Source organism: Erythrolamprus reginae, chromosome 5 (assembly GCF_031021105.1).
Source record: "Erythrolamprus reginae isolate rEryReg1 chromosome 5, rEryReg1.hap1, whole genome shotgun sequence".
NCBI classification, from domain to species: Eukaryota; Metazoa; Chordata; class Lepidosauria; order Squamata; family Dipsadidae; genus Erythrolamprus; species Erythrolamprus reginae.
This window is the reverse complement of record NC_091954.1, coordinates 25,026,027-25,054,007: the sequence shown is the minus strand read 5'-3', so window position 1 is coordinate 25,054,007 and position 27,981 is coordinate 25,026,027. Positions and strand designations below refer to the sequence as shown.

General features: G+C 39.5%; 1 protein-coding gene across 1 annotated transcript in view; it reads left to right on the top strand.

Annotated features, from left to right (window-relative positions):
• The first annotated feature begins 11,461 nt into the window (after nt 1-11,461).
• The window catches only part of LOC139168388 (lipase member M-like), a 29,716-nt gene continuing 13,196 nt past the window's right edge, over nt 11,462-27,981 (top strand). The window contains exons 1-5 of the mRNA XM_070753966.1: nt 11,462-11,575; nt 17,140-17,254; nt 21,530-21,728; nt 22,032-22,141; nt 23,737-23,873. Of these exons, the coding sequence (XP_070610067.1) occupies nt 11,462-11,575; nt 17,140-17,254; nt 21,530-21,728; nt 22,032-22,141; nt 23,737-23,873 (675 nt within the window). The remainder of the gene's footprint in view (nt 11,576-17,139; nt 17,255-21,529; nt 21,729-22,031; nt 22,142-23,736; nt 23,874-27,981) is intronic.

The window sequence follows — 27,981 nt, the reverse complement described above, 5'->3', positions numbered from 1 at the left end:
TAGTAATGCTGCCCCAGAGGTTTGCAAACCTTTAACATTATTATAGAAACATAGAAGATTGATGGCAGAAAAAGACCTCACGGTCCATCTAGTCTGCCCTTATACTATTTCCTGTATTTTATCTTAGAATGGATATATGTTTATCCCAGGCATGTTTAAATTCAGTTACTGTGGATTTACCAACCACATCTGCTGGAAGTTTGTTCCAAGCACTCTTTCAGTAAAATAATATTTTCTAACGTTACTTCTAATCTTTCTCCCAACTAACCTCAGATTGTACCTCCTTGTTCTTGTGTTCACTTTCCTATTAAAAACACATCCCTCCTGAATCTCCCTTTAACATATTTAACCAATCCCTGTTAACAGGAGATGTTCCTGAGGATTGGAGAATGGCCAGTGTTGTGCCTATCCACAAGAAAGGCAGTAGAGACATAGATGGTAACTACAGGCCAGTTAGCTTGACATCAGTTATAGTTAAAATGATGGAGACTCTACTCAAAAAGAGGATAAATCAACACCTAAAAAACAATAACTTATTGGACCCAAATCAGCATGGCTTTACTAAAGGCAAATCAGGTCAGACTAATCTCATTGATTTCTTTGGCTATGTCACAAAAGTGTTGGATGAAGGTGGTGCCATAGATATTGCCTATCTGGACTTCAGCAAAGCCTTTGATACAGTTGCACATAAAGAGCTGATAGATAAGTTAGTGAAGATTGGACTTAATCCCTGGATAGTTCAGTGGATTTGCAGTTGGCTGAAGCGTAGATGTCGGAGTGTTGTTGTTAATGGTGAGTATTCTGAGCAGAGCCTGGTTACAAGCGGCGTGCCACAAGGGTCTTTTCTGGGTCCTATTTGTTTTAATATCTTTGTGAGTGACATAGGGAAGGTTTGCCTATTTGCCGATGACTCTAAAGTGTGCTATAGGGTCAATATTCCTGGAGGCATCTGTAATATGGCAAATGATTTAGCTTTACTAAATAAGTGGTCAAAGCAATGGAAACTGCAGTTTAATGTTTCCAAATGAAAAATAATGCACTTGGGCAAAAGGAATCCTCAATCTGAGTATTGTATTGGCAGTTCTGTGCTAACAAAAACTTCATAAGAGAAGGATTTAGGGGTAGTGATTTCTGACAGTCTCAAAATCGGTGAACAGTGTAGTCAGGCAGTAGGGAAAGCAAGTAGAATGCTTGGTTGCACAGCTAAAGGTATAATAAGCAGGAAGAGGGAGATTGTGATCCCCTGTATAGAGCACTGGTGAGACCACATTTGGAATACTGTGTTCAGTTCTGGAGACCTCACCTACAAAAAGATATTGATAAAATTGAACGGGTCCAAAGACGGGCTACAAAAATGGTGGAAGGTCTTAAGCATAAAACTCATCAGGAAAGACTTGATTAAATCAATCTGTATAGTCTGTAGGACAGAAGGGAAAGAGGGGGACATGATCAAAACATTTAACCCTGCTGTTCTGTTCGCAAAGACTATACCCTTGTTCTATTCCCAGGTCTATTTGACCTGAACTAAAAAAAGGTTGAGTTATTTATTTTGCTCAGAAAAGCCCCCCCCGTGTGCATTTTTTTCACTTTATATATAGATTAGGCTCCAAATTCCAAATGTATTTAAATACCTTTTGCATTGGCATACTAATTGGAACATTCCTGATCATAAACAAATGAAAAATGAAATGAAAAAATTAATGCTTATTTATTTATTTTGCTCAGAAAAGCCCCCCCCCCCGCTATGTACAATTATGTTCACTTTATATATAGATTAGGCTATAAATTCCAAATTACACCCTTGTTTTTAGTACAATGGATTTCTCTCATTAAATTAGTTGTCTGGGTATTGTGTACATACTTTGCAAAAGGTATTCAAAAAATTTGGAACTTGCAGCCTAATCTATATATAAAATGAAATAATTGCACACATCCGGGAACAGAACAAGTGTAAGTTTTTCGCCCAGCAGAAACTAAGCAACCAAAAAAAAATATTCGTAGAAAGAACCCCTCAAATGATGTAAGATCATGTAATTTCAAGTTTCAGATATGCAAGAAAAATTATTTACAGGGTCTCAAACTTCGTTTCGGGTCACATATAACCCGAACTGAACAGCAGGGTTATTAAACAAATCAGTCAGAGTGGTAGCAATGACAAATCTGAGTTCTTTAAGAACTCTGGGGTGGATGCCATCTAGACCCCTTGCCTTATTTATCTTTAATCGTTCAAGTTCTTCTAAGACATCGGCTGAATCCGTACAGCTGGAAGCAATGCTATATCCATCTATAGTATTATATTGTAAGGCGTCTTTTGAGAAAACTGAACAGAAGTAGCTATTGAAATTGCCAACGATCTCCTTATTCCCATCAATGCATGTATTATTAACGGTACTAAGCTTCGTGATGCTGTAGTTTTTCTTCTTCCTATCAGTAATAATTCTGAAGAAGGTTTTATCCCCCTTCTTTACAGATTTGGCAATTTCTTTATCTTTTGAAGCTTTAGCAGCATATATTATATATTTATATATTTGCCTGCATGGACTTGTTGCCCCTGAGATTGCGGGTTGTGAGTCCCTTCTTGTGAAGTTGGACTTACGGGTTCAAGTGGGCTTGTTACTCATGTACCTGCCTCCCAGCTGTGTGTCAACAGCCCTGCCTGTGCTGCTCGAGGAGGTGGCCGGGTTGGCAGTGGAGTTCCCCGGACTTATTGTCCTGGGGGACTTCAATCTGCCATTGCTCGGTGGTTCCTCTGGATTGGCACAGGAGTTCATGGCCACCATGACAACCATGGACCTGACCCAAGTAGTTCAGGGTCCGACTCATGAGGGGGGACACACACCTGACATGGTATTCCTCTCGGAGCAATTGAGTAATGGTCTGAGACTAAGGGGCTTAGAAACATTGCCTTTGTCATGGTCAGACCATTTTCTACTGCAGCTCGATTTCCTGGCTCCAATCCTCCCCCGCAGGGAGGCGGAACCGATTAGGAGGTTCCGCCCCAGATGCCTGATGGACCCAGAGGGCTTTCAGAGGGCGCTTGGGGTTCTACCAGATTCACTTGCCCACAGCTCAGTGGAGTCTCTTGCTGAGGCCTGGAACAAGGCTGCAGCGGAGGCTCTTGACCGAATTGCACCACTGCGACCTCTCTGTGGCACTAAACCCCGTAGAGCTCCATGGTTCAATGAGGAGCTCTGGGAGTTGAAATGCCAGAGAAGCGATGGAGGAAGAGTAAGTCTGAATCCGATCGAACACTTGTAAGAGCTTTTATTGACACCTACAAAGTGGCGCTCAAGGCAGCAAGATGCGCGTACCATGCCGCCTTGATTGCATCAGCAGAATCCCACCTGGGCGCTCTGTTTAGGGTGACCCACTCCCTTCCAAATCAGAGGGGAGTTGGGGAGCCCTTGCAGGGCAGTGCCGAGGAATTTAGCTCGTTTTTTGCTGATAAAGAAGCTCGCATCTGGGCGGATCTCGAATCCAATTGTATAGCAGTATCGACTGACAACAAGTCAGTCGAGATGACTGGAGCTAAACGTCTTTGTCCATCCGTCTGGGAGGAGTTTGACTTGGTGACACCTGATGAAGTGGACAAGGCCATTGGAGCTGTGAGTTCCGCCACCTGCTTACTGGATCCATGTCCCTCTTAGATGGTTTCGGCTGCCCGAGAGGTGACATGGAGCTGGGTCCAGGAGATTGTCAACACCTCCTTGGGGAGGGGTTCCTTTCCAGCTTCTTATAAAGAGGCACTTGTATGCCTCCTCCTCAAGAAGCCTTCCCTGGACCCAGCCGTGCTCAACAACTATCGTCCAGTCTCCAACCTTCCCTTTATGGGGAAGGTTGTTGAGAAGGTGGTAGCACTCCAACTCCAGTGGTCCTTGGAAGAAGCTGATTATCTAGGCCCTCAGCAGTCGTGTTTCAGGCCTGGCTACAGCACGGAAACTGCTTTGGTCGCGTTGATGGATGATCTCTGGCGGGCCTGGGACAGGAGCTTGTCCTCTGTCCTGGTGCTTCTTGACCTCTCAGCGGCTTTCGATACCATCAACCATGGTATCCTTCTGTGCCGGCTGGAGGGGTTGGGAGTGGGAGGCACTGTTCTCCAATGGTTTTCCTCCTACCTCTCCGGTTGGTCGCAGTTGGTGTTAGTGGGGGGTCAGAGGTCAACCTCTTCGTTTCTCCCTTGTGGGGTGCCTCAGGGGTTGGTCCTCTCCCCCCTGATATTTAATATCTACATGAAACCACTGGGTGAGATCATCCAAGGGCATGGGGTGAGGTATCATCAATATGCTGATGATACCCAGTTATACATCTCCACCCCATGTCCAGTCAACGAAGCAGTGGAAGTGATGTGCCAGTGCCTGGAGGCTGTTGGGGTCTGGATGGGTGTCAACAAGCTCAAAATCAATCCAGACAAGATGGAGTGGCTGTGGGTTTTGCCTCCCAAGGACATTTCCATCTGTCCGTCCATTACCCTGGGGGGGGGGAGAGAATAATTGACCCCTTCAGAGAGGGTTCACAACTTGGGCGTCCTCCTCGATCCACAGCTAACATTGGAGCACCATCTTTCAGCTGTGGCGAGGAGGGCATTTGCCCAGATTCACCTGGAGCATCAGTTGCGGCCCTATTTGGACAGGTAGTCATTGCTCACAGTCGCTCATGCCCCTATCACCTCGAGGTTCGATTACTGCAACGCTCTCTACATGGGGCTACCTTTGAAAGGTGTTTGAAAACTTCAGATCATACAGAATGCGGTCGCGAGAGCTATCGTGAGGCTTCCTCGATTCGCCCATGTTTCTACAACACTCTGTGGCCTGCACTGGCTGCCGATCAGTTTCCAGTCACAATTCAAAGTATTGGTAATGACCTTTAAAGCCCTTCATGGCATTGGATAAGAGTACCTCCGAAACCGCCTTCTACAGCACGAACCCAGCGGCCGATAAGGTCCCGTCGACCAAACAATGTCGTTTGGCGGGCCCCAGGGGAAGAGCCTTCTCTGTGGTGGCCCCGGTCCTCTGGAATCAACTCCCCCCGGAGATTAGAATGACCCCAACCCTCCTTGTCTTTCGCAAGTTACTCAAGACCCACTTATATCACCAGGCATGGGGGAACTAAGACATCTCCCCCAGGCTTTCTTATATTTTATGTTTGGTATGTATGTGTTGTATGGTTTTTAATTGTTGGGGTTTTTTATATAATTTTTATTATTAGATTTGTTCCATTGTTGTACTGTTTTTTATTACTGTTGTGAGCCGCCCCGAGTCTTCGGAGAGGGGCGGCATACAAATCTAATAAATTGAATTGAATTGAATTGAATTTTGCCTCTTTTGGTCTCATTTTATACACCTGTATCAGCTATACTTCCAGACTCTTTATACCTCCTATAGGCAGACTTATTTTCATTGACTATAGCCCTTACATCATTACTAAACCATAGCGGTTTCGTCTTCCTTTTACCTTTAGTTATTTGCCTTACATACAGTGCAGTGGCTTTTAAGATGGCCTTTTTAAATACAGTGTCCACTGGGCGCTTGCTCCTGCTGTTTTATCCCTGCCCTTTAATTCATTATTTAAACATTTCCCCATTTTATTGAAATTTGTTTTTCTGAAATCGAATACTTTGGTTGTAGTATAGGATTTCTCACAATCAGTTTTTACATCAAACCACAAACATAGGTGGTCACCGCAACCTAGGTTTTCTCCCACTTTAACCTCTGAAACCCAATTCCCATTCGTAAAAACTAAATCTAGAATATTCTCCCCTCTACTTGGTGTCTTAACCAGCTGTGCCAGAGTTGCTCCTGTAAGGGCCTCTACTATATTCTTACTTTTGCATGTAAGGGGACTATCTCCAGTTAACGCCAGGCATGTTGAAATCACCCATAACCACAATATCTCCCTTTACTGCCATTTGGGTAATTTCATCCACCATTTTGTTGTCATAATCCTCAGATTGCCCTGGAGGCCTATAGTTCACCCCAAATCTAATGATAGAACCCTCTTTAGTTTGCATGCAAACCCAGAGAGTCTCCAGCTCTTTACATGTATTTTGAATTAGTGTTACTTTTACACTTTCCTTAACATAAATGGCTACTCCACCTCCCCTTCTCTCTACTCTCTCCTTCTTATACAATGTACAGTGATACCTTGTCTTACCTGGTTGCTGGGATTCGTGCGGCAGAAGGCAGTCCTATAGGTATTCTGGCCTGATCCCATGTAGGGCTTTATAGATCATAACCAACGCTTTAAATTGTATCCGGAAACTAATTGGCAGCCAATGCAATCCGTGGAGTGTTGAAAAAATGTGCACATATCTGGGCAACCCCTGACTGCTCGTGCAGCTGTGTTCTGCACAATTTACAGTTTCCGAACGCTCTTCAGAGGTAGCCCCATGTAGAGAGAATTGCAGTAGTCAAACTTCAAGGTTATAAGAGCATGAGGGACTGTGAGCAAAGACTCCCTGTCCAAATAGGGCAGCAACGGGAGCACCAGACAAACCTGGGCAAACACTCCCCTCACCACAGCCAAAAGATGATATTCTAAAGTTAGCTGTGGATTCAGGAGGATGCCCAAGTCAGAAGTTCCCCACCAGGGTGATGGACAGGCAGATGGAAATGTCCTTGGGAGGCAGCATTCACAGCCACTCCGTTTTGTTGGGATTGAGTTTGAGCCTATTAGCAACCATCAGGACCCTAACAGCCTCCAAACACAGACATCACTGAGTGGACATTATTTATTTATCTATCTATCTATCTATCTATCTATCTATCTATCTATCTATCTATCTATCTATCTATCTATTTATTTATTTCATTCATTCAATTTTTATGCCGCCCTTCTCGTTAGACTCAGGGCGGCTTACAACATGTTAGCAATAGCACTTTTTAACAGAGCCAGCCTATTGCCCCCACATCCGGGTCCTCATTTTACCCACCTCGGAAGGATGGAAGGCTGAGTCAACCTTGAGCCGGTGATGAGATTTGAACCGCTGACCTTCAGATCTACAGTCAGCTTCAGTGGCCTGCAGTACAGCACTCTACCTGCTGCGCCACCCTGGCTCATGGGGTGGATAGCTGAGTGTCATCAGCATACTGATGGTAACTCACCCTGTGTCCTCAGATGATCTCACCCAGCGGTTTCATGTAGATATTAAACAGCATATTTATGTGTAGCCAAGACAATTCCTCCTCAATCAATGTGGCCCAGACAAGCCAAAAAGTCGCCAACCCATTGTTTAAATAGTTGTAGACTTCTGTCTTTTCTTTTCTTAATTTTTTTTACAAACTAAATGTGCCAAATCCTTTGACCATTTGTCATAGATTTATGGACCTGCAGTCAATCTGGAGGAAGGTTTTTTTTTTTAGCCTACTTCATTTTTTCCATATGCTCTTTAAAGTGTGATGTATAGATAAAGGTGTCATTGTTATTTCCTTCGACCTGAATGCAATGCAATCAATTATGAATACAGGTCAAGACTGCGTGTGTACTTAACATAGATTAGTAACTAAAATAGGTCAGTAATCTGAATTGGTAAAAACAGGGGTGGGTTATATATTTATATTTATTAGATTTGTATGCCACCCCTGTCCTCAGACTCCACTAACTGATTCATATCATGACGTCCCCTCATGCAATTCTGCTTCTGCGCAAGCTCAGTAGCTATAATCAGTCTGAAACTCCGCTGAGGAGCTGATGAACTTTGCTTCAGGAGAAGGAATAAGGGTAAGTATAATAAAGGTAATCCAGGGGTGGGCAGGAGGTCCCCTTTTCAAGCAGCAGCAGAGGAAAAAACTTCCAAACAGTAAAAAATTCAGGAAAAAAAATTAAAAAGATGGCAGCACCCATGGACTGGCACCGACTGAACCGGATCCATGAAGACATCGTGAAGTCACACCAGTGGGTTGCTACCAGTTTGGGCAATCTGGTCCAAACTAGGAAAAACCAAAAAACTTCAAACTTGATTTCATTAATTTATTGAAGTGAAGTTAGATGGATTTGCTAAGAAAAAATGCCATTAATTAAATTGTTAACATTTATTTTCAGCCACATTTCATTCGTCACTTTTGAATTCAAATAATTATGGAGATGTTAAGTGTTGTGATTGGCTGGCAGAACATTAAGGAAGAGATAAAAGGCTGCAATAAGCTTATTGTGTCATATGGCAGCATGCCTTCTTAATTCAAAGACTCCTAATTACTAGAATCACAGTTACAGTAAGTGAAGAGCATACTAGGAAGAGTGCAATATTTGGGAAGTGCAAGCATGCTTATGTCCATTGTGAAGCATTTTCCCAGTTCAGAAATTCTGTCCTTAATAACTTTGCTATTGGTTTCCCCACAAATAGAAATAATCTAAATGTTTCACTTAAGACTTTTTGATTTATTGTTTATAAGTCATAGAGTTTGTGTCAGTCACATAGATAGATTTTCTCCATGATGATCTGTCTCTAACCTGGTCTTTCAGATTTTTCTATGGTACTGTCATTGCCTCTGTAACTGACTCAATTTACCTTACCTGGCCATTCTCTTGTTATCTTCCCTTTCATCTTTTCCAGCATTCAGGTTTTTTTTCCAGGCAGCTGGATCTTCATTTAATGTGTCTGAAGCAGGATACCTTGCACTTGGTTAGTGATGCCTTGAAGGAAAACGCTAGGTTGATTTGTTTGATAATCTATTTGTTTATTTTCATTTATTCTCATTGGAGTCTTCTCCAATGCCACCATATGATCTGCCTATGACTGCCGGGGTGGGTGTCTATGTGGTCATGTGACTGGGTGGGTGTGGCTAACTTGATGTCACTCATGTTGACCTCTACTCACCCCTCCACTCCCAGACACTCCTTGCCTGCCCGCCCGAGGTCCTCAACAGGAAGCAGTTGTTGGACCTACCATGAGAAAGAGTTGGCCAAACATCTGGCTCAGTTCAAATTGGATCTGACTGGAAAGGAGGCTCAGCAGAAGCACCTTGCTGAAGACTAGGAGCATAGGTTTTCCAAGAAAAGGCAAGACCAGGTACTGGCACCTGAGGACTCTGAGGCCTGAGATGGTCAGCCAGATCCAGGCTATGATGCAGTCCCACTGGAACGAGGCCCTCTGGCTCTTTGCCATTAGTGCTTCCCTCCAGCTATGCCCAAAGCCATGCACCAGGAGGCTGAAACTGACCCCAAGTCAGAATTTCTTTCCCTCTCTGACCTGTACAAAAAGACCCCAAAGGGGGAGATTCTCTGCAGCAATACCAGCGTTCATTGCACGTATCCTACCCAGCGGCTGCAGTTTGAGGACCCCTGATTTAATGCAATGTAAAAAATGCAAATAATGTTTCTGCGAATCACCAAGATTTTCTTGCAGACCACTAGTGCTCCATGGACCACCAGTTGGTGACTGCTGATTCATTTTACAACCTCAGAAAACTGGGTCTCTTTGATGATGGGCATCAAAAAACAAATGAGATATTGGGAGTACTGTAGTTCTGAAATTAAACACGTCTATTAAAAGCACCAGTGTTATGTTGTAATAACTTTCTTTCTATCTGTCTTGCAAAGTAAAAGACAGAATATTCAGCAAAGCTTGCACAGGCCTGTTACAGATTTGTTCAGGACATGGTTTTCTCTATAATCTTCAATCTTGATCTTATAGTGATTGGACACTTTTTCATATTATTTCACTGATGTTTTTGGGCGAGAGTCTCAAATTTTTCACTGTGCACTTTACAGTATTTATGCAGTGTCTGGGTTGGTTATTTATGTTCAGAGACAAATGTTTTGAATATACAGAAGGTGTGTTAAAAAAAATGCAGCAGGGAAGAATATATTTCGGTCTGGCTCTAAACAAATAAATGTTATGGGAATTGGAAGAGCCTGGAATGTTACTGTGGTGCAACAGTATGATGTGAGTTTCAATATCCTTTAAAGCTCAATAGCTACAAATATCTCCACCCTCTCTAATCTTGTACACTACATATACTGCAGAGCCTTGGAGTGAGTGGTAAGAATTTATTGTACACTGTTCTTTTAGTCATATTAAAAATGTTTGTTTTAAACTAATTTTATTGGGTTTTACTGGGTTAGTTTATAATTGGGCTTTGGAATTATTTTTGTATTTCTTTTACATGTAAGCCGCCCTGAGTCTTCGGAGAAGGGTGGCATGTAAGTCCAATAAGTAAGTAAGTAAGTAAGTAAGTAAGTAAGTAAGTAAATAAGTAAGTAAGTAGGTAGGTAGGTAGGTAGGTAGGTAGGTAGGTAAGTAAGTAAGTAAGTAAGTAAGTAAGTAAGTAAGTAAGTAAGTAAGTAAGTAAGTAAGTAAATATTTATTGTTTTCATGCAGGCATGAAAGGTTTCCATTGTATGTCAAAGTCCCTTATATGCTGACAATGTAATAACATTTAATATTGTTTTTCAATCCCAAACAGCAGAGAGGAGTGTGTGTCCAGCAAAGGGTGTTTATACATTCCCTCCCAGAATATTTCTTTCATTTGCAGGTGCTCAGACAATGACACATGTTGTTGTTACACAAACATTTCCCCCTCCAAATTCTTGAGTATTAATTAAAGTTGCCTGCCCAGTCAAATTTCAGGATTTACAGTTGCTTTGAAATAGACACTCTTCAGTTTAGCTTTTGTAACCTTTTATTTAATCTGCTTTCTCATCTAAATTACAAATGTTCCTTTCTTTCACTATATGCTTTCAAATAATGGTTGCATTGTTCTCATTTATTATTATTATTTTTTTTAAAGAAAATGGTCTCTGATATGTTTATGAGATCGCATGATGTGAAGGTATTGCATATTTTTACTGAATGCAATACAATTATGCATCTTGTTATCATAAAAGTAAAGGTAATGCACATATGTGCTCCATGTTACTGGCTCTAGGGGCGGTGCTCATCTCTAAGCCAAAGAGCCAGTGCTGTCTCCATGGTCATGTAGCCTGACTAAATGATGAAGGTGCATGGAGCACTCTTACCTTCTCACCCAAATGATCTCTATGTTCCTATTTACATTTTTTACATATTCTCGATCTGCTAGGTAGAAGCTGGGATAAGTAACAGGAGCTCACTTCATTACATGCCACTAGGGATTAGAACAACTGAACTGCCAATCTTCTGGTCGACAAGCTCAGCATCATAGCCACTAAGACACCGCATCCCTTTATATTGTCATAGTATTATCCTACTTTTTCTGAATGAAAATTATTTCAGGATTATGTGGATCAAATGATTAAGTGAACAAATGAATTAAATACTTTTGTATAATGTCTGACTAAGCAGCAAGGTGTATATTGTGTGAAACAACAAATGTGGTGACTGATTTAAGCCCTCAAGGCTGCATAGTAAGATAAGGTACTCACTCACTTTTATGTTAACATTGCTGTCAACATCAAAAAACAGACTGGTTTCAATTTATAAACTTAATCCTTTAAAAGCTGTTTGGCAAAAGTGCAATAATAAGTAAGTTACATTGCTATTTTACAGATGCTGAAGATGTTTTTGTTTCTAATGATATCTCTTTTGGTTTTGGAGTTTAATGATTCCAAACAATTGCCAAGAAGAAAGACAGAAGGGAACCCTGAAACATTTATGAATATTGTAAGTTTAACATGGTTAAATATACTTTAGTACAATATTTAATACATTTTGAGGTTTGGAACCACATTGTAAATTCTAATCTGGTTTCTGAATCAAGATTTCATGTACACAATGGTAATGATGTCCCACTTATACTAGTAAGTTTACATTTGAATCAGTTATTGTAGAGTTTGCAATGGTTGAGATTGTAATCCGTAAGACTACTTATAGGCACTGTTCCCTGTAAGCTGCATGCGCCTGCGTGCGTGCACCCCAAAACGCCCCCGCACACCCTTGCCTCCAGCCCCCTCGTGCCCCTGGCTTCTCGCCGGCGAAGGTTTTTCTTACTTTGAATGTTCTGGGCGGGCTGGCAGGGGGATGGGGAGTGCGCGCACCCGCCCACGCGCTCGACATTGAAAATCACCTTTGCCGGCCTCCACTGTGAGAAGAACAGAGAGAGAACGAGAGAGTGTGAGAGCGACAGAGCAAGATAGAGAGAAAGTGAGAAAGAAAGAGAGAGAAAGAGGGGGAGAGAAAGAGATAGCAAGAGAGAGAGAACAAGAGAGAGAAAGAGTGAGAGAGAGAGAAAACAAGAGAGAGAGAGAAAGAAAACAAGAGAGAGAAAGTGAGAAAAAGAGAGAGAGAGCAAGAGGGGTGAGAGAAAGAAAGAGAGAGAGATGAGAGAAGAAGGAAGAGAGAGAGAGGAAGAAAGCAAGAAAGAGAGACAGAGAAAGCAAGAGAGAGAAGAGTGGAAGGAAGAGAGAGAAAGAAATGATAGAAAAAAGGGGAGAAAAAAGAGTAATGAGAAAATGATTGAGGCAGAGAACGACAGGAAAGAGAGAGAAACAGAGAGAGAAGTGACTCTTGATTTGAAGCATATGGTAAAAGCACTTAATAATTACAGAGAAACACGCCCCCAGCCCTCATCTGTTTTTATTAATAGTAATGGATTTTGGTTTTTTAAAATTATTAATTTCTTTTAATAAAAAAGAAGGGATTTTGTTTGTTCGTTTGTTTGTTTATTTATTTATTTATTTATTGTTTGTTTGTTTGTTTGTTTATTTATTTATTCATTCATTCATTCATTCATTCATTCATTCATTCATTCATTTATTTATTTATTTATTTGCCGCCCAGTCCCAAGGGGACTGCCACTCAGACACTATACTTTTCCACCCACACCGAAAAAAATTGAGAGGGAACATTGTTTATAGGCCAATGGGCACCTCCCTCAATACCTAAATAAGTGGAGAATACAGCTTTGCTTCAGTCCATTGCCAACCTGGAGCCAATCTGTTTCTCCGTATTCTGTCTATATATACTTTGTAGGTTTCTCATAAGGTCAATTTAATGCTCTGGGAATCCCGTTTTTCTAAATAATATTCTATAACTTAATGTGATAGGTACAATCAAAGGCCCTTCTAGGATCAATAAAGCATGTATTGACATCTTGTTGGTATTCTTTGGTTTTCTCATTTATCCATATGTATCAATATTTCACGTTCCTTGGATTTTTTTTTTTAAAAGCCAGATTAAATATCTTGCGTCTCTTTTTCCATTCTTCTTTACTTCCTCTTTTACTGTGTTGGGTGTCTAGGGTTCTTTTCTCATGTAATCTGAGCCAGACGTTCCTAAATATTATTTTGCTAATGTATGAAATAGGACCATAATTTGTACATATGCTAAGCTTCCTTTATTTGGTGTTGGAACATAGATTTAATTCTTTGTGTCCTTGCTGTCATTTTTCAGGTTGGCTGGCATATCCTAATTAGAACCTTAACTGACTGCTTATCATATTTCTTTTTTCCCTTATTTTTTTCTTTATTCAAAAGAAAGTTAAAATATAAAACTCCCCCAAAAAGACAAAACATAAAACTATCATGACATTTTAAAAAGTGCATCAAAATGAAACACACACATACACACACCAGGGTTGGGGTCCACTTACCTTCCCTACTGGTTCACATCGCCTCTTGTCCTACCCTCAGGTGCTTTGAAAAATAGCTAGATTATATAGAGAACAAAAAACAGACAAAGCAGAAATCAAGAATCCCAAAGGTGCTTTTTCAAGAGGCAGCTGGACTTTCTGTTTTTTCTTTGAAGACATTTCACTTCTCATCCAGAGCAATAAAGAAGCAAAATGTCTTCAAGGAAAAACAAAGGTTCTTGGGATTCTTGATTTCCACTTGATGTCTTTTTTCTATTCTCTATATAATCTAGCTAGTCTCCAAGGCACCTGGGAGCAGGACAAGAAACACTGAATGGAAACTGATCAAGGAGAAAAGCAACTTGGAACTAAGGAAAAATTTCCTGAGAGTTAGAACAATTAATCAGTGGGACAACTTGCCTTCAGAAGCTGTAAAAGCTCCAACTTGGGAAGAGATTGATAACCATTTGTCTGAAATGGTGTAGGCAGTGGTGAAATCCAAAAATTTTCCCTACTGGTTCTGTGCATGGTTTGGACATGTTACTGGGTGGGCATAGCCAACTTGATCAGTCTCTCCCTTAGGAAATTTTTCCTTAGTCCAACTCAGAATAAAATAGCCTAATAAAATAGCACTGTTGCAATATTTAAAATAGAATAGAATATCAGAGTTGGAAAGGACCCTAGAGGTCTTCTAGTCCAATCCCCTGATTAGGCAGTAAACCCTACATCACTTCAGACAAAATGGTTATACAATCTCTTCTTAAAAATTTCCAATGTTGGAACATTTACAAATTCTGGAGGCACATTGTTCCACTAATTAATTGTTCTGTCAGGAAATTTGAGGGGCGCCTACAAAAAAACGAGGGAGTCAATCTATTTTCCAAAGCACCAAAAGGCACAACAAGAAACAATGGATGGTAACTAACCAAAGACAGGAGCAACCTAGGACTATGGAAAAATTGCCATCATTTAGCTTGCCATCATTAGAGACTTTCAAAAAGGGAAGTACACCCAAAAAGGACAGTGCCAGGAATCACTAAAACAATGCAGAAAATTTAAAACAACTATTCCCCCTTTAAAAAAAAAATCAACTCCAAAGTAAATGCAGCAGCTGAGAGGGAAAGTAAAAGCTAATTGAAAGTCTAGGTATGCTTCAAATTCTATTATTATTATTATCTATTATTCTATGTTCTCTATGTACTAAATTGGGTGGACCACATATGCCTATATGATCAAGCTGCATCATTTCCCCTCCTGTATCTATTCCCCCATGGAGAAAAAAAGAAGTAGCCAGCACTATAGCAGCTATAAAAGGTCTTGGAAAACTCCAGAGAGTATCAGCTAATCACAGAAGTGTTACATAATACTCTTTATAATGAAAATGTTTGTAATCTTGTCCTTCTTTCTGAAGGAAAGAGGCGAATCCCATCCCTAGATGGGTGAGTGATGGACTTCCCTGTCCTAATCCTGTCAGTTTCTGTTGTTGCAATGGCTGCATTCCGACTACAATTGTTAAATGGAGCTGTTAACTGAAGGAAAGAGAGGAAAAATAGAAACCTCTCTTGCATTATATTGTTTGTTTGTTTGCTTGCTTGCTTGCTTGTTTGACTTCTATGCCGCCCAATCCCAAAGGACTCAGGGCGGAGTCCTTTTTAACCGATTATCCAGTTTACTAATAGTTTGGGCAAACTGGTGAGAACTGGCTGCATTTCATCTGTGGACATAGGGTTTCCTGCCTAAGCAGGGGGTTGGAGTAGAAGACCTCCAAGGTCCCTTCCAACTCTGTTATTCTAAATTCTATATAAGTGATGGTGGACCCTTTCGGCACTGAGCGGCAAAAAGATGACACGGAAATGTCACATGTGTGTGCACACACTCATTGGGGCCGCACTCTGGAAAAGCCAAACGTCCGGATTCTAGTGCACATACACATCCGGCAATCACCTTGCCAGCACACATGCACAAGGCAGTTTTTGACACTGCCATGTGCATGAAGATATTGTGCTCCAGTAAAGCTGAACTTCTGGGTTCTGGAGTGCATGCAGTGCAGCTAGCTGGCACACACTGCTTTTTGACACTGCTGCAGGTGCAAAAGACAGTTGATTGTTGCATGCGCATGCACGGCAGAAACCCAGAAGACAAAGAGGCAAAGCTATGCATACCAGGTGACATGGCTTTGCGTGCCACTTTTGGCATGCTTGACATAGGTTCGCCATCACAGTTCTATACTCTTCATGACCTGGATGCCTGAGAATCTCCATAGACATTTAATGATTTATAAATCTTTTTTTAAAAAAAACAACAAAACCCTGAAACATTTTTTTGGAATAAAACAGATTGAAATTTTTTCACTAAAACATTAAATATTGTCCAAATTTGGAAGAATAAATACAAAATTTTGAAATATGTTATTTCCCTTTTTACTCCTTTGATAACTTATTTTGATTGGGATCTTTATTCTGGTTTGGCTAAAAAAAATGTTTGGCAGAATGTAGTCTTTATACAGTATATTTTACTTCAATAGTCCACTTTTCAAAGATAAGTGATAAGATAGAGCAATGAATAGATGATAAGATATCATGGCCTTTTTTGATGTCAACTCAAATCTCATAACTTCAGTAATATGGTCATAGTACTTCTGAGAATTTAATGCTTCATTCTTTAGATCAACCAAAAGCAACAACTTCAGAAATGTGTAGATTATTATTGCAATCAGAAATAAAAATCTACCATATGGATTAAAGGAAGCTGAAGATACTGATTTTGGTCATCTTATACAGGAGACAGCTTCTATCTCCGGGACCGACTTCTGCCGCACGAATCCCAGCGACCGGTTAGGTCCCACAGAGTTGGCCTTCTCCAGGTCCCGTCGACTAAACAATGTCATTTGGCGGGACCCAGGAGAAGAGCCTTCTCTGTGGTGGCCCCGACCCTCTGGAACCAGCTCCCCCCAGATATCAGAGTTGCCCCCACCCTCCTTGCCTTTCGCAAGCTCCTTAAAACCCACCTCTGTCGTCAGGCATGGGGGAATTGAAATTCCCCCCCCCCTTCCCCCTAGGCTTATAGAATTTATACATGGTATGCTTGTTTGTATGATTGGTCTCTTAAACTGGGTTTTTTTTAGATTGCTTTTTAATATTGGATTTGTTACATTGTTTTCTTTATTGTTGTTAGCCACCCCGAGTCTTCGGAGAGGGGCAGCATACAAATCTAATATAACTAAACTAAAACTAACTCTGGATTTACTCCAGCTGGTTGCAAGAATTGTAGTGGATGATTCTAATCATCACCTTTATTTCCTGTTAGACTAGTTCCTATCAATTTCACATGCAAATCTAGCTGACGGTAAACTTTAGGATTAAAGATGATAATTTTAGTTGCCTGAGGTTCATATTTCTACATTAGCTAAAATTATATTTTGTAATGTAAAGGTGATAAAAAGGCAAACAAGATTAAAAGTTAAACAAGACTGATTACATTTCTCTCTCTGCGTGTCTGTCTGTTTCTCCCACCCTCTCTCTCCTGGGCAAATGATAGGATTTCTCCCTTTATTAAGAATATAATATTGCTTTAACATCTCTGCAACCACAAATATCCAACATGCTACAGATTTAAGACAAGATTTTGAATGTAGCATCTTTTTAATATCTTTTTCCAGAGTGAGCTGTTACAATATCATGGTTATCCTAACGAGGAACATGAAATCCTGACAAATGATGGTTACTTTCTTACTATCAACAGAATTCCTGGAAGTAACGCCTCAGAGAAAACAGGTTTTTTTTTTGCATTTAAAGTTCACAAAATCAAAGTTTATTAATACTGATTTTCTCTTATGAAGTAGCCTATTTATATTATTATCTTCTGTAGAAATTCTGCAGTGAGAAAACTCTTTCATTTAAAAGGAGAGATAATTTGAAATAATTCATTTGTTCTAGGAAAAAGACATTTCCCTGAAAACAAATGAACACAACCCCCTCCAAATACATAGAGAGAGAGAGAGAGAGAGAGAGAGAGAATGAGAGAGAGAGAGAGAGAGAGAGAGAGAGAGAGAGAGAGAGAGAGAGAGAGAGAGAGAGAGAGATAGATCTCAATTTTCCTGGATATTGTGATAGCATGTAATAGGAATGTTTTGGGATTTTCTCAGGTCCAAATATTAGTCAAATAATTTCAAGATTGTCTTGATGACTAAAGTACATGCTAATCCAAAATACATATCCAAAAAGAGAAACCACCTTCTATTTTGGTTGGTGATTCAAATTGTAAGGGATGTAAATTTAGGAACGGAGATTTTGAAAGAGGTCAGTTTGACAGGTGCTACTGCCGACAGAGACAAGAGGTGTATTCTTAAAATAGTCAAGAATGCCAGTAAGGATTGTGATGTTGATGCTATTATACATCTTGGCACAAATTATCTGTCCCCCAAAAGATGTACTTTCTGTGCAGATTGATTTCCAGAGCTTGGGAAATGAATTTAGTTGTACAGATTGTAAGCTAATCTTTTCAGAGTTTTATCAGTATATAACGAACAAAAAGGGAAAGGCCTGGGTGTAGTGGAGTTTAATGTGTGACTAAAAGAGTGGTGTAAAAGGGAAGGCTTTGCTTTTATCAGTCATGATATTTAAACTGATCCAATAAAAAACTATATAAAAGACATGGTTTGCATCCATCAAAGAAAGAGAAGGAGTTACTTGGCATTAAATTCACAGATTTTCTGGATAAACACTTAAACTCAACTGACCCCAGCAATCTAAAATTAATAGTGTTAGCAGTGCAGGTAACATAGATGTTTGTGTGTGTACTGCTGTCAAGCAAAGTCAAGCATTTAATGGTGAGTGCCCTACCACTACCACTTGACTACCACTAGTCAAACAGGTGGCAACAAAGTAGGGGCAGTCAGGCAAAACACAGGTTATGTAGACAGTAAACACAGAGTCAATCAAAATGGACTCAAATGTCTATACAAGAGGAACAAAATGGACTCAAATGTCTATATAAGAGGAACAAACAGGGTGAAGTAGGAATTCCAGTAAACGAGGGCAGATATGATATTGTTTCCATTACAGAAACTTGGTGGGATGAAACTGACAAATGGAATGTACAGCTAGAGGAATTTAATATTAGTAATTGTGAGAGGGATCTTCCTAGTGGACCGGTATGAGCCAGCAATGTGCAGCAACTGCACTACTGTCACTACTACTACTACTACTACTACTACTACTACTACTACTACTGCACTACTATCTCACACTACTTACCAGAGCTTACAAAACTTTCACCAGACCCATCCTAGAATACAGCTCATCTGTTTGGAACCCATACCAAATCTCAGACATTAACACCCTCAAAAATGTCCAGAGATATTTCACCAGAAGAGCCCTGCATTCCTCCCACTGTAACAGAATACCATATGAAACTAGACTTACAATCCTGGGCCTAGAAAGCTTAGAACTACGCCACCTTAAACATGATCTAAGTATTGCCTACAAGATCATATGCTGCAACGCCCAGCTTGTCAATGACTACTTCAGCTTCAACCACAACAACACTAGAGCACATAACAGATTCAAGCTCAATATTAACCGCTCCAAACTTGACTGTAAAAAATCTGACTTTAGTAATAGAATTGTTGAAGTGTGGAACTCATTACCGGACTCCATAGTATCATCCCCTAATTCCCAACATTTTACTCTTAGACTGTTCACGGTTGACTTCTCCAGATTCCTAATAGGTCAGTAAGGGGCGTGTATAAGTGCACTAGAGTGCCTTCTGACCCTATTGTCCTATCGTCTCTCCTATATCCCATATATCTTCACTTCTATCCCTTCATCTTTCTTCTATTCTCTCTTTGATTTATCTTATCTTATACTCTCTCTTCTATTCCTTCTCTAATCCCCCCCCCTTGAAGGTGTCCTCTACTACAGCGTTTCCCAACCGGTGTGCCGCGGCACACTAGTGTGCCGCGAGACATGGCCAGGTGTGCCGCCAAGCTCCAGCTGGGTGGGGCACTGCCGGTACTTCCGTCCTGGGACTCCCGCTCGCAGCTGTCCCCCGGCTCCTGCTCGATGCCGCGGTTTTCGCCGCTCTCCTGCTGGGCCCCAAAGAAGGAAGGCAGGAAGAAGGAGAGCTCCATTCTTCGCGCCTTTTTCCCGCCTTCCTTCTTTGGGGCCCAGCAGGAGAGCGCCGAAAACCACGGCATCGAGCAGGAGCCGGTTGACAGCTGCGAGCGGGAGCCCCAGGACGGAAGTACCGGCAGCGCCCCGCCCAGCTGGAGCTCCTCTGGCGTCGATGGCAAGTGTCCTTTGTGGCCCGGCAGGAGGGCACTGGCGATGGGAGCGGGGGGGGGGGGGGCGGCCGCAGCGGCCGCAGGCAGTCGCAGGGAGATGGTGGCGGCAAGAGGGAGCGCTCTCTCTCTCTCTCTCAGCTGACTGCAAGCGGGAGCCCTGACGGTGGCGGTTGGACGTGCTGCTAGACGTCGTACATGCTGGCGCTGCGGGCCTGGCATATACTGTGTCCAGCAGCACGTCCAGCTGCCGCCGTCAGGGCTCCCGCTTGCAGTCAGCTGAGAGAGAGAGAGAGAGAGAAAGAGAGACATATAAGAGAGGCAGAGAGAGAGAGAAAGAGAGGCAGAGAAAGAGAGACAGAGCAAGAAACAGAGGCAGAGAAAGAGAGATAGAGAAAGAGAGAGAGAAAGAGAGGCAGAGATAGAGAAAAAGAAAGAGAGACATAGCAAGAGAAAAAGAGAGACTTAGCAAGAGAGGCACAGAGAGAGAGAGAAAGAGAGATAGCAAGAGAGGCAAAGAGAAAGAAAGAGACATATAGCAAGACAGTGAAAGAGAGAGAGAGAGCAAGAGAGAGAGAGAAAAGCAAGAAAGAGATAGCAAGAGAGACAGAGAGAGAGAGAGAGAAAGGGAGAGAGAAAGACATAGAGGAAGGGAAGGAGGGAGAGAGAAAGAGAGCAAAAAAGAGAGGAAGAAAGAAAGAAAGGGATGGAGAGAGAGAAAGAAGGGAAGGAAGGAAAAGAGAGAAAGAGGGAGAAATAGAGCGAAAGGGAGGAAGAGAGAGGGGTTTTTTGTCCAAACTTTTCTTTAGCCCGCCCCCCCCGCCCCGCCCCGCCCCCCTTTCAGTGTTCCCCAGGATTTTGAAAATATGAATAATGTGCCGCGGCTCAAAAAAGGTTGGGGAACACTGCTCTACTACATTCATTGTGTATTATTGTGTATTGGACAAAATAAAATACATAAGAATAAAATAAAATAAACTGCCAGAAAAGTCAACATAGGTCTAGGCTGCATAAAGAGAGGGATAGAATCATGATAGCAGTGTTCTAATGTCTCAAGGGTTGCCATGAAGAAGATGGAGTCAACCTATTCTCCAAAGCACCTGAGGGTAGAACAAGAAGCAATGGGTGGAAACTATTCAAGAAGAGAAGCAACTTAGAACTAAGGAGAAATTTCCTGACAGTTAGAACAATAGGGCAGCTTGCGTGTGGATGCTCCAACACTGTAAGTTTTAAGGAGATGTTGGGTTTGAAGGGATGTAAGGTTTCCTGCCTAAGAAGGAGGTTGTACTAACTAGAAGACCTCCAAGGTTCCTTCCAAATTTGTTTTTCTATTCGAATAATTTCATTTAAATGAACATGGGTATATAGGAAAGAACATAACCTCATTTTTATAATTATGTAGTTTTGTGATGTCACCAAGTCTCACTTTTATGTGAGATAGGCAGTTATACAAATATAACGAACAAACAAACAAAATATTAAGCAAAAACAAATGTTTTATTGTTCCTCTGCCTTTTAATGTTATTATGGATTGCATATTTATAGCTCAGTTGTAATCAGGCCAGATTCTTAATTTTATTAATTAAATTAAATTAAATTAATTACTTTTACAAGAATCTGGCCTGATTATAAAAACTTAACTTTGGGGGTTTTTTTAACCTCCATAAACAATTTGAAGTAATTACTTTTTCTCTCTCATTGAAATATCTTGCTTTTTTGATCTTCCTTTCCTTTCCTTTCTTTCCTTTCCATTTTGTTTTGTTTTCAGCTTCAAAACCTGTTGTGTTACTGGTGCCAGGAGGTGTTAATGATTGTGGAATATGGCTGACGAATGTGCCCAATGCCAGCTTAGGTTTTATACTGGCAGATGCTGGCTTGGATGTTTGGTTGGCAAATAACCGAGGAAGCAGATGGTGTAAACGGCATCAGAACTTTTCACATAAAGAAGAAGAATTCTGGAATTTCAGGTATGATAAAATATTTGGTGGAGTGGGGAGAGTGGTCATTGCAAACTGTGAAAGAAATGCCAAAGATGGATCACGCTATGGTGATGGCTTGAAAGGACAATGTTAGAGTGCGCGTAGTGTGACTATGTGAGATAACCCAGGAGCAAATACAGTCAACAGAGGTTTGTTTTTAAATAGTGTTTTTATCTTTTATATCTTTTATGTTTTCTTAGATTTTAAAATTACCAATTGTTTGTATGTTGCTGTATTTGACTAGGACCATAACAAAGATTTGATTGATTGATTGACTCTATTTTGTTTTAGTTTTCACGAAATGGCAATGGAAGATCTGCCAGCTATTATATATTTTATCCTAGCCAAAACTAGACAGAAACAACTTTTTTATGTTGGCTATTCCCAAGGAGCAACTTTAGGTAATTTCTTGGATTTTTGGAGGGATGAAAAGGGAAGCATGTGGGGCGAGGGGAGAGCTACTGACATGATAAGCATCTTAATGTCATCAGGCAAATGAGATAATGATGCAGGTGACAATACTTGTTACCAGGATATATTATCTGATCTCATTGAACTGTGGTAATTGGTGGTGGGATGCAAACTGGCCAAAGGTATAGACTTCTAAGCTGAATTCTTACAGCATATTTTTAATTATAATTTTCATTTGCTTTTTGTTTAGATTTGTAGGAGAATGATTTGTTTAAACATGCCATGAAGAAGTAATTGAACCATTAGTTGGGGACAAAAATATGGAAAGTGAATGAAACTAAATAAGTGCATAAGGGGTAAACATATGTAATCTTTATTGCCCCATATCCTTAGATAGGTTGTGAAACATGACATTCCAAATGGAATGAGATTGTTATCACTAAATTAGAACAAAAGCAAAACAGCATCCCTTTAATTTGCATTTCAAACAAACAGCCCTTAATTCAATCCTTGGCACCTGTATAGAATCCTCCCTATTCAAGGAAATATCCTATGACAATGATGATGAATCTATGGCACCAATGGTATCTGCTGGCACATGAGCTGTTGCCCTAGTTCACCTTCAGGACATGTGTGTGCCAGCCAGCTGATTTTCGGCTCACATGGAGGCTCTGGGAGGGCATTTTCAATTTCCAGAGGGCCTCTGGGGGTCAGTGGAGGGAGTTTTCCTCCTCCTCAGGCTCCAGGGAAGCTTCTGGAGAGTGAAAAACAGGCCTGCTGGCTCCACCAGAAGTTAAGGAACAGGCCACTTCTGTCCTCCATGGGGCCTCCAGTTGTGGGGGTGGGGTGGGGAGGGCATTTTCACCCTCCCCAGGCATTGAGGTATGGGTGTGGGCACTCATGCACACGTACTTTCAGCACCCAAGGAAAAAAGGTTCACCATCACTGTCCTATGACTTGGGTAAAATTCCTATTTGTAATGTGGATAATAAGCCCTTATTATTGAATCAGTGAATAGGAGGGTTACGAATGGCATGGTGGCCTAGGCGTGGCACTCTTCTCTCACAATCAGGAGGCTGTGAGTTCAATCCTAGGTAGCAGCAGATATTTCTAAAGAGAAAATATCTGATAAGAGATCCACATAGGCGTCAGGAAGGGCATCTGTCCAGTAAATGCTCATCTCCATTCAGTTGCCCAGACTGCATCCCGATGCAAGGGATTGCAGGATTGTTAAAAGAAAAACAAAATGAATAGGGAGGAAAACTAATCATCCAAGTACAACATATAAGAATAGAATAAATTACTTTTAAAAATAACTATTAATAAAATATGATTGATATAAAAGCTTCATTCAAAAGAACATAAGAAAAGAAACAAAAAATTGACAGGCAATCGGAAAATACATTTGAATTCTTCTGCAAAATAGTTTCTTCGGGATAATTTCCTTCAGAATAATTTTCAATTCAATTCAGCATTTTCATCAGATTATGCAGATATTATTGCTCTAGCAAAAATAGTGTAATGATCATAAACAGACGGTGAAGTGTAATGCTTCTAAATAATCATTAATTTTCTTTATGCTTAGGATTCATTGCATTTTCAGCTATGCCAGCATTAGCTGAGAAAATAAAAATATTTTTTGCATTTGGTCCAGCATATTTGTTGAATCATATCAAACCGTTGTATAAGATGATAATCGATATGAACCAAGTTATTGTAAAGGTATGTGTATGATGTTTTCAAAGAATGAATGTATGCTAGCTACTTTATTGCTAAGATCTTTAAAAGGCAAGAACAAATCTCATGTCAAATGGAATTGCCTTCAACAGGAGTTAGTCACATTTGTATGGGATTATTCTTAACAGGTTTACAATATTGAAAATGTTTACAATATTCTGGGAACTCTGCCAAGGGAAATTAAGGTAGATAGGTTTTTCTTATTCATCTCTTGGCAGGAGAAAACATTTTAGGTAAGAAGGTCTTTATTAATTCAACTTCCATGCCACCCACTCCCAATGGAGTGTTATTGTTACTGTTACTGTTATTGTATTTTTGTTATTATTATTAATATGATTATTATTATTATTATTATTATCTTTTTTATTCATTACACATAAAAATCTGTCAACGGAACATTTAAAAAATGTATCACAAATATCATTGACTGGTACTGATGGTTGATACGTGTTGCTGCCAGCATCCTGGGTATCAGCCAAGTATATTCTTCAAATCTATGATGTTCCGAGTAACACAGTAACACCTCTACTTTTTTGCAGTTCCGCTGGTATTATTGCAGAAAGCTGCAATTTCTTGATGTATTTTATAAAATTCTTAGACATGGTACCAAATACCCTGATGAAAATGGGTATCACTGTTACATGCTTCATCTACAATGTAGTTTCGATGGCCAGGTTGTGATATTTCATGGTTTTTTTCCAGTTTATTTTCTTTGACTCGGTGTCTCCTGGTATAGCAATAACAATAAATTGTACAGTGGTACCTCTACTTACAAACTTACTTCGTTCCGTGACCAGTTCTTAAGTAGAAATTTTTGTAAGAAGAAGCAATTTTTCCCATAGGAATCAATGTAAAATAAATAATGCATGTGATTCGGGAAACCACAGGGAGAGTGGAGGCCCTGTTTCCTCCCAGGAGATTCCTAGAAAGGTCCCATGGAGGCTTCTTCCCACCTTTTCTGGCCCTGTTTCCTCCCAGGAGATTCCTAGAGAGGCCCCATGGTGGCTTCTCCCTGCCTTTTCCGATTACAGTTTCAGAGGCTTGGGTTTGTAAGTGAAAAATGGTTCTTGTGAAGAGGCAAAAAAATCTTAAACACCAGGCTGTTATGTAGAAAAGTTTGTAAGTAGAGGCATTCTTAGGTAGAGGTATCACTGTATTGTTATGTATCTTATATCTTTTATCCTGAGTCCTTTTTCTTTCTTTTGCATATAATATTTGAGTGGTTCTCCCGCAATTTTCCCTGATCTCTTCCCACTATTTCCCTCTTTACTTTTTCATGGATTCTTTTCTTTTTAAATTTTTTTTTATTTTTAATTATAAACAAACAAAGCAAGGCATATAGACACACTTGTAGATATACAAAATGAATTTGCTTAATACTTTATACTTTACAATTCTGTTTCTATTAATTCATTTTTTTCCCTTAAACATTAGTTCAATTCTTTTTTCTTTTCTATCCAACTATATAATTTCCCCCAAACTGTATAGTAGCCCTTATTTTGTTTATTCTGTAATTCATATGTTAATTTACTTAATTTAGCACAGTCTAGCATTTTCCTATTCACCATTTCTTTATTTGGTATGTTTTCTTTTTTCCAAGTTTGTACAAACACCAACCTTGCTGATGTTAATATATGTGTTATCAAGTAGTAATTTTCCTTGCTATGCTGTCCTTTAATTATTCCCAAAAGATACATTTCTCGTTTCATTTCCAATTGATAATTTAACATTTCTTTCAACCAATTTTGAATCCTAGATCAAAATCTTTCTGCTTCCGGATATAACCACCAAATGTGATAATACATACCTACGGCAAATTTGCATTTCCAGCACTTATTACTTATGTTTGGATGGATTTTGGCTAGACGTGCTGGAGAACAATGCCACCGATAAAACATCTTGTGTAAATTTTCTTTATACGTACCGACAATGTCATCTTGTAATTAATTTTCCATAGTTTTTCCCAGTCGTCTAGCTGAATAGAGTAACCAAAATTTGTCATCTATGCTATCATGTTATGTTTAACTACTTCCTCTATATTTTCATAGTTTAGTAAATAATTGTACATTTTAGAAATAAATTTTTTATCTGATCCTATTAAAATTTTATCTATTTCACTAAGTTTTTTATATATTCCAAATTCAATTAGGTCTTTTTTATATCTACTTTGTACCTGAAAATATGGTAATCAATCTAACTCCAGGCCTTCACTTTTGAGTTTTTCTCTGGATTTTAAGACTCCCTTGGGATCAAGAAGTTCTTCATATGTTTTAATTTGGTTTTTATTGATTATATTCGGATGTATTTGAGCTTCCAATGTAGATAACCATCTAGGCACTTCTCTGTAGTGTTTTTTCTTACTTTTCTCCAGTATTCAAGTAAAATATTCCGTATCTGGTGTTGTCTAAATTGTGAATGTTTGATGCGCTCTCTTTCCCTCAGGTGTGCGTGCCATCCCTCATTAATATTATGTCCCTCTATTGCTAAGATTCTATTATTGTCCAATTTAATCCATTCTTTAATCCACAGTAATATTGTAGCCTGGTAATATAATTCTAAGTTCGGAAGACCAAATCCTTCTCTCAGTCTTGAATCCTGCAGTGCTTTGATATTTATTCTTGGTTTTTTGTTGTGCCAAATAAATTTAGAGATTGTTCTATTTACGTTCGAGAAATTTTTTTTTATCCAATTGAATTGGTGCCATTTGAAAGAGGTACAACCATCTCGGAAGTATATTAGATTTTATAGTATTAATCCTTCCCATTAAAGATAGATTTAATTTGGACCATTTTTCTAAGTCTTCTTTAGTTCTATTTAAAAGTTTAATATAATTTAATTCTTTTAAAGATGAATATCTAGATGAGAGCCAAAGTCCTAAGTAATTTTTTTTTCTATTTGAAATCCAGTTTTCTCCATTAATGACATGGTTTGATCTTGATTGCAATTTTTGGTTAATATCTTAGTTTTATTCCTATTTATTTTAAGACCAGCTACTCTTCCATATGCTTCCAATTATTTTAATAAATGTATCATTGAATTGGTTGGCTCTTCTAGAAAGAAAACTAAATCATTTGCAAATGCCTGTATTTTATAAACTTGTTTTTTAACCTTGGTTCCTTGTATTTGAGGATTCGTCCTAATTTGATTTAATAAAATTTCGATTGACATTATAAAAATCAAAGGGGAGAGCGGGCACCCTTGTCTCACTCCCTTCCTAATATCAAATGTATCTGTCAGATCTCCATTGATTAGGATCTTTGCCTTTTGCTTAGAATATATTTTGTTTATCATATTTTCAAAGTTGGATCCAAATTCCATATCTTTTATTAATTTTTAAAAGAAATCCCAATTTAAATTGTCAAAGGTTTTTTCGGCATCTAAAAACAACATTGCAAATTCTTTATCACTATGGCTTTCATAATACTGTAGCATGTTCACAGTTATTCTACTGTTGTACTTTATTTGTCTGTCAGGCAGAAAACCGTTCTGATCTGGATGGATTGTCTTATTTAGTATTTTTTTTCAGTCTCTCTGCTATAATTGACATGTAAAGTTTGTAATCGACATTTAGCAAAGATATTGGTCTACAGTTTTTAATCTGATCTGCATTTGAACCTTCTTTATGTATCAATGTTATGTTGGCTTCTTGCCATGACAAGGGATATACAGCATTTTTTAACATATTATTGTAAATTTCTAATAATAAATCTCCTGTTATATGTAGTGTTGCTTTATAAAATTCATCCAGTCCAGGGGTTTTATTATTATTCTGTTTCATGATTACTTTTTCTAGCTCTTCCTTAGTTATTTCTTTGTTTAACATTTCTTTGTCTTCTTTACTTATTGGTTTAATTTTGGAGTATTCTAAGTATTTTAATATATTTTCCTCACTAATGTTATCTTTATCATATAGTTCTTTATCGTATTCTAATGCTATTTCTTTCTTTTTTTTCTAATTGGTGGTGTATTATTTTATTCTTGTCTGTTAATTGTTGAATTAATCTTTTTTCCTTTTCTTTCCTCAATTTATAAGATAACCATCTACCTGGTTTATTTGCATTTTCAAATTGTTCTTATTTTGCAGCTCTTAATT